Source organism: Myotis davidii, unplaced genomic scaffold (assembly GCF_000327345.1).
Source record: "Myotis davidii unplaced genomic scaffold, ASM32734v1 scaffold666, whole genome shotgun sequence".
NCBI classification, from domain to species: Eukaryota; Metazoa; Chordata; class Mammalia; order Chiroptera; family Vespertilionidae; genus Myotis; species Myotis davidii.
In genome coordinates this window covers 38,089-45,415 of record NW_006296629.1, presented here as the reverse complement: position 1 = coordinate 45,415, position 7,327 = coordinate 38,089, and the positions used below count along the sequence as shown (strand labels likewise).

General features: G+C 41.7%; 2 protein-coding genes across 2 annotated transcripts in view; both read left to right on the top strand.

Annotated features, from left to right (window-relative positions):
• The first annotated feature begins 588 nt into the window (after positions 1 to 588).
• LOC102762575 (T-cell receptor alpha chain V region CTL-L17) lies at positions 589 to 1,184 on the top strand. The gene is made up of 2 exons (XM_015569558.1): positions 589 to 640; positions 808 to 1,184. The coding sequence occupies exons 1-2, from the start codon at positions 589 to 591 to the stop codon at positions 1,182 to 1,184; spliced, it is 429 nt and encodes a 142-aa protein (XP_015425044.1).
• A 5,524-nt stretch (positions 1,185 to 6,708) lies between these two features.
• The window catches only part of LOC107184444, a 2,168-nt gene continuing 1,549 nt past the window's right edge, over positions 6,709 to 7,327 (top strand). The window contains exons 1-2 of the mRNA XM_015569557.1: positions 6,709 to 6,779; positions 6,948 to 7,313. Coding sequence (XP_015425043.1) covers positions 6,731 to 6,779; positions 6,948 to 7,313 — 415 coding nt within the window. The 5' untranslated portion in view covers positions 6,709 to 6,730. The remainder of the gene's footprint in view (positions 6,780 to 6,947; positions 7,314 to 7,327) is intronic.

Below are 7,327 nucleotides of genomic sequence, written 5' to 3'. Positions count from 1 at the left end.
CCTCCCGCCTCCGTGGCAGTCAGACATCCCTGGAGTGCTCCTGGACTACAAGAGGGTGCAGACCAGGCTGAGGGACGCCCCCAAATGCATGGATTTTGTGCATCGGCCTCTAGTTGTTGAATAAATACCAACAGCATTTACCTCTTTCCAACTTAATAATGACTCAGTAGTGTGCAGGGATGTAAATCTTTTCTTTTTCAGAGATGTAAATCTTGATATCTACATTCTTATTGTTCATGCAGTCTGATCTAAGACCTGGTTTGTTTGACCTATTGCTGCTTTCATACGACTGAGTTCCTTATAGGCACAGGGTAAAAGAAATACATTTAACCAGTGAGTTCTGTAGTTAGAGATGTGACCACAAGATGACAGTGCACCTCTGCTGATGCTGAATATGTGGGGGGGTTCATTTCAGTGGATTCTGAGTAAATAGGCTATGGCAGAAGCAGAGCCTTTTTCTTATTGGCTGGGTAGACAATGTGAGAAACCATTATGATTGTCAGAGAAAAGAAGGGGCAGCCTGATAACAGAAGCAGTTCTGTTGGCTGAAGATTGCAAGTCTATAATTGGTCTCAATTAGGAGGAACAATGAAGTCATCCATTGGAGCTTTATTTATGTTCTTGTGGCTGCAGCTGAACTGTGAGTTGAGGGATTTGGGGAGAGTATATTAGTGAACATTTCTTTGAAGCCAAGGAATAAACAGGCTTTATTCAGGGTTCCCCTAGTTACTATAGAAAAGGAAAAGTAAATTCTGGACTGTAATTATCAGGCAAAACTTCTTTTTTTCTCTGACTCTTTCTGCATAGGGGTCAGCCACGGAGAGAAAGTGGATCAGCATCCTTCTACCCTGAGTGTCCAGGAGGGAAACACCGCTGTTATCAACTGTTCTTATTCCGACAGTGCCTCAAGTTACTTTCCTTGGTATAAACAAGAACCTGGAAAAGGTCCCCAGTTCATTATAGACATTCGTTCAACTAAGGACAAAAACCAAGCTGGAAGACTCACTGTTTTCATGAATAAGGCGGCCAAACATCTCTCCCTGCACATCGCAGCCACCCAAACTGGAGACTCCGCAGTCTACTTCTGTGCAGCGAGTACACATTGCTTCCCAGGCACCTGCATCCTGTACACAAACCTGCGAGTGGGGCAGCCCCCTCTGCCTGGGAGAGACCTGCAAGCATAGCATTTGTGAAATTGTCTGCAAGTGGAAATTAATGTGTTGTATGTTCAAAACACATAATAGGAAGGTTAGTTCAAGATGACCCAGTAAGTGTTAGAACATTTTGTTGGAAGACTGTTCCTTAGTGGATTTTTCATTTTGGAATGTAAAGCTCTTATTTTATTTATTTTTTAAAAAATATATTTTTATTTATTTCAGAGAGGAAGAGAGAGGGAGAGATAGAAACATCAATGATAAGAGAGAATGATTGGTGGGCTGCCTCCTGCAGGCCCCCGATGGGGATTGAGCCTGCAACCAGGCATGTGCCTGTCCAGGAATCAAACTGTGACCTCCTGGCTCATAGATTGATGCTCAAGCATTGAGCCACACCAGCTGGGCTATGTTATTTCAAAATATTTTTGGTTAATCCTTCCTTGAGGATTAGTTTTTCCACTGCTTTTTTATTTTTAATTCTAAACTTTTCTTTTTTATTTCAAGAAAAATGATTTTAAATATAATAATGTTACATGCAATAAACATTAATATTTAAAGAAAAGCAATCTTAAATATAATAATGTTACATGCAATAAGCATTAATATCTCCAGAAAAATGATTTTAAACATAATAATGTTACATCAATAACACCAATTATTTAAGAAAAATGATCTTAAATATAATACTACTAGAGGCTCAGTGCACGAAATTCATGAGGGTGGGGGGGGTCCCCTCAGCCTAGCCTGCACCCTCTCCTATCCGGGACCCCTTGGGGATGTCTAACGCCGGGATGGGGCCTAAACTTGCACTCAGACATACCTCTCACAATCCTAGACTGCTGGCTCCTAATCACTCACCTGCCTGATCCTAGACTGCTGACTCCTAATCGCTCACCTGCCTGCCTGCCTGGTCGCCCCCAACTGTCCCCCCTCTCCCGCCAGCCTAGTCACCTCTCACTGCCCTCTCTGCCAGCCTAATTGCCCCAACTACCCCCCTTACTGGCCTGGTCACCCCTAACTGCCCCCCTCGTCGGCCTGGTTGTTCCCAACTGCCTCCCCTGCCTGCACCCTCTCCTATCCGGGACCCCTTGGGGATGTCTAACGCCGGGATGGGGCCTAAACTTGCACTCAGACATATAATATTTAAAGAAAAGCAATCTTAAATATAATAATGTTACATGCAATAAACATTAATATCTCCAGAAAAATGATTTTAAACATAATAATGTTACATCAATAACACCAATTATTTAAGAAAAACGATCTTAAATATAAAACTACTAGAGGCTCAGTGCACGAAATTCATGTGGGGTGGGGGTCCCCTCAGCCTAGCCTGCACCCTCTCCTATCCGGGACCCCTCGGGGGATGTCTGACTGCGGGGATGGGGCCTAAACTTGCACTCGGACATACCTCTCACAATCCTAGCCTGCTGGCTCCTAATCGCTCCCCTGCCTGCCTGCCTGGTCGCCCCCAACTGTCCCCCCTCTCCCGCCAGCCTAGTCACCTCTCACTGCCCTCTCTGCCAGCCTAATTGCCCCAACTGCCCCCCTCGTTGGCCTGGTTGTTCCCAACTGCCTCCCCGGCTGGCCTTGTTGCCCCTCGTGCCCCCTCCTGCCGTCCTGGTCACCCCACCCAGTTTGCTGTTCAGTTGTTTGGTCCTCCCTCACTAACCCTCCTGCTGGCCTGGTTGTAGGCAGCCATCTTGTGAGGCCATGAGGGTTCATTTGCATATTACCTCTTTATTATATAGGATTACATGCAATGAACATTAATAATTCAAGAAAAAAAGGATTTTAAGCATAATAATATTACCAAAACTGTACTATCATACTAGTAGTATGATATCACAAAAGTTGTAGGAAATATTAAAATCTGCTAAGTAACAGGATTACTTCTATTATATTTAAAAATATTTTTTCCCTCTGGCTCTTTTTTTGCTCATTAGTTAATGTTGTTTACTATATTCCACAAGTGAGTGAGATCATGTGATATTTATCTTTCTCTGACTGGCTTATTTCGCTTAGCACAATGCTCTCCAGGTTCATCCATGCTGTTGCAAAGGGTAAGAGTTCCTTCTTTTTTACTGCAGCATAGCATTCCATTGTGTAGATGTACCACAGTTTCATTGCTTTTTAGAAAGCGTGGAAGGGAGGAAGGAAAGGAGGGAAAGGAGAAGAAGAGAGACAGAGAGAAACAGAGAGAAAGACATAATGTGAGAGAGACACATCTATTGGTTGCCTCCTGCACGTTCTTGGACAGGGGCGGGAAACGAACCTGCAACCAAGGTATGTGCCTTTGACTGGAAAAAACCCTCGACCCTTTGGTGCACAGACATTTTGATAGGGACAGAGAGTCAGAAACATCTATGAGAGAGAAACATCGAACAGCTGCCTCTTGCATACCCCTTACTGGGGATGTACCTGCAACCAAGGTACATGCCTTTGACTGGAAAAATCCCTCGACCCTTTGGTGCACAGGCAGATGCTCTAGTCACTGAGCAACACTGGCCAGGGCTGTAATGCTCTTTTAAATGAAAGTATAGTTGATATAGAATATTATATTAATTTCAGGTGAACAATATAGTGGTCTGAGATTTATATACCTTACTAGAAAAGTCTAGTACCATCTGTCACTGTACAAAGTCATTTAAATATTAGTGGCAGTATTTTCTATACTGTACATTACATCCCTATGACTTCTTTATGTAAACTATAAGTTTGTGCCTCTTAATTCCTTTTGCTTTCCAACACCATATATTGAAGACTTTTCCCCATTGCCTCATTTGTCACCAATTTAATTGATTACATAAACATGGGATCATTTCTGGGTTCTTCTTTCTGTTCTATTGATCAACTTGTTTTTGGTCAGTACCATACTGTTTTTGTGATAGTACCATACTGTTCTGTGCTAGCACCATACTGTTTTCATTACTATAGCTTTGTAGTATAATTTTACATTAGTGAGTGCAGGGTCTCCAACTTCAATTTCATTTACTTCTGCTCTTGTCTTAATTATTTTCTTCATTCTACTAACTTTGGGTTTTGTTTTTTCTTCTTTTTCTAGTTCCTTTAGATGTAAATTAGGATAATTTGAGATTTTTCTTATTTCTTGATATAGGCCTGTATTGCTCTAAACTTTCCCTTTAGTACAACTTCTGCTGCATTCCATAGATTTTGTAACTTTTTTTGTGTGTGTGTGTATGTGTTGTTAATGTTCACCCAAGGATATTTTTTCCATTGAGTTAGAGAGAGTGGAAAGGAGGGAGAGGGAAGGAGAGAGAGAGAGAGAGAGAGAGAGAGAGAGAGAGAGAGAGAGAGAGAGAGAAACATTGATATGCGCTTGACCAAGAATAGAACCTGAGACCTTTTGGTGCATGGGTTGATGCTCTACCACTGAGCAACACCAGCCAGAACTGTAACATTGTTTTCATTTTAATTTGTCTCAAGATATTTTTTTTAAAATTTCCTCTTTGACTTCTTCTCTGACCCATTAGTTGTTTAGTAACATGTTCAGTCTCCATGTGTTTTTTCCAGTTTTCCTCTTATAATTGATTAGAGACTACCTTTTTGCAAACCTTGATTTGTTCTTTTATATGTTTGTCTTTTTAACGAATGTCATATGAATAGAACCATACAATACATAATTTTTTGAGAATTCTGCATATTGGTGAGAGGAAGTACCAGGCACCCAGTGGTTATACGTGGTTGGAGAAGGTGTTTGATATAATTTCAATCTTCTTGAATCTATTGACTTGTTTTGTGGCCTAACATGTGGTCTCTCCTGGAGAATGTTCATGTGTACTTAAAAATAATGTGTATTCTACTGTTTTGGGTTAGAATGTTTTGTACATGTCTATTAAGTCTATCTAATCTAATGTGTCACAAGGCCAATGTTTCTTTGTTGATTTTGTCTGTGCCTATCCATTAATGTAAGCGGGGTGTTTAATTATTATATTACCATCAACCTCTCCCTTTGTGTCTGTTAATATTTGCTGTGTGTATTTAGGTGAGCCTATCATGGGTGCATAGATGTTTATAAGTTTTATATCCTCTTGTTGGATTAATCCTTTGTCATTATGTCATACCCTTGTGTCTTGTTAGAGTCTTTGTTTTAAAGTCTATTTTGTCTAAGTCTTGCTACCCCAGCTTTCATCGCATTTCTGTTTGAATGCAGTATCTTTTTCTGTCCATTCACTTCAGTCTGTATCTTTAGATCTGAATTGAGCCTCGTGTAGGCAGCACACGAGGGGTCTTGTCTCTTTTAACCCATTTGTCAGAAGGACTGCACTTGCTCCAGAGGCTCTAGGGGAGAATTTGTTCCCTGACACTTCCAACTGGGGTGGGTGCCAGCATTTCTTGACTTGTGGATGCATCACTCCAATCTCTGCCTCCATAGTCTCCTGTCATCAAATCTCCCTTTGTCCCTGTCTTAAAAGTACACATGTGATTGCATTTAGGCTCCTATAATCCAGAATTATCTTTCCATGTCAAGGAAAGATAATTAAAAAGACAAAAACATAAAAGAACAAACCAAGGTTTGCAAGAAGGTAGTCATGGGGAATGTGTAATTACAAAATGACAGCATAAAGGAGTCTTGGGGAGTAATTAAACTCTTCTGAGTCATGACTGTGTGATAGTTACATGATCTATTAAAATTCAAAACTACAGTTATAACTGTATAGGAAAACAGTCAATTTTATATGACTTTTTAAAGTAAAAATGTCAAGATCCTTAATTATATCTTCAAAGATTTTTGTTGTTGTTGTTTTTGTGCATGTGTGTGTGTGTTTTCCATATAAAGCAACATTCACAGATTCCAGGGATTAGGACCTGATTTTTTTAAGCCGTATTTTTGCTATCATAGCTGACAAGGCTGGTGATTTTCTTTTCTAAATCCTGATTGGAACCTTCAAGGATCACCAACAAGCTAGGCTGATGGGGCAGGCAGGAGGGTATCTCTAGCATAACATGGTTGACACATTTAGTATAACATATATTGCATTATTATGTATTCCTTATTCTGAAAGCCTCTGAAATGTTTTTAAAACTATTTCTTTTTTTTCAATCTTTACCCAAGGATATTTTTCCATTGAATCTTAGAGAGAGTGGGAGAGAGAGGGAAATACAGAAAGAAATATTGATGTGAGAGAAACACATCAATTGGTTGCCTCCTGCATGAGCCCCTACCAGGGTCCAGGCAGGGGAGAAGAAGCCTGCAACCGAGGTACGTTCCCTTGACTGGAATTGAACCTGGGAACCTTCAGTCCTCAGGCAGATGCTCTAACCACTGAGCCAAACCAGCTAGAGCCATCAATCTTCCTTTTAATATAAAACTATACCATGTTTATCTTCAGTATAATTGTTACCATTATTAATGCAAAAGAAAGTGTGGGGTGGGGAGACTCTCAGCCAGTACATAGAAAATTTGACGTGACTCACAGCAACATCTGCACCAGGAAATCCTGTTTCCTGTTCTGGGGCAGCAGCAGCACACAGCTCAGCATTTCTTCTCTCCACCTGTCAGTCCCCTCACCTTGCAGAGCGCTGAAACAGAAGCTTAGTGGAAGAACTTGAACATGTCGGTCTCCGGTCTTCTGAGGGTGGTCATAACTTTCATGTGGCTAGGTAGGGTTGTCCCAGTGGGAATGGGTCTTCTCTGGACCTAACAGCAGCGGGTATAGGCAGTCTTTTATGAGTACCCTGGGGAGGAAAGCTGGCTGGGTGTTAAAAATATTCTTTTTGTCCCACATCACTTATCCCATAACCTTCTGTTTGTATTTTTTTTTCTCTCAGGGTCCAGTATTGCCCAGAAGGTAACTCAAGGCCAACAAGCAATACTGGTGCAGGAGAAGGAGGCTGTGAGCCTGGAGTGCACATATGACACCAGTGCTACAAGTTATAGTCTATTCTGGTACAAGCAGCTCACCGGTGGGGCGATGATTCTCCTCATTCGCCAGGACTCTTACAACCAGCAAAATGCCACAGGAGGCCGCTACTCACTGAACTTTCAGAAAGCAAAGAGTTCTGCCAACCTCATCATCTCAGCTTCCCAGCTGGAGGACTCAGCAGTGTATTTCTGTGCCCTGAGTGAGCCCACAGTGAGAGGCGTGTTAGGAGGAGGTGTACCAAAACCCCAGGCTCTGCTTCATGCATCCACCTGCTGGAGGGACACA

Excerpts from the sequence above, each read along its gene's own strand:
- LOC102762575 (XM_015569558.1), top strand. The coding sequence starts at position 589 with ATGAAGTCATCCATTGGAGCTTTATTTATGTTCTTGTGGCTGCAGCTG. Across the intron at positions 641-807 it reads CTTGTGGCTGCAGCTGAACT|GGGTCAGCCACGGAGAGAAA; the intron begins GTGAGTTGAGGG and ends CTTTCTGCATAG.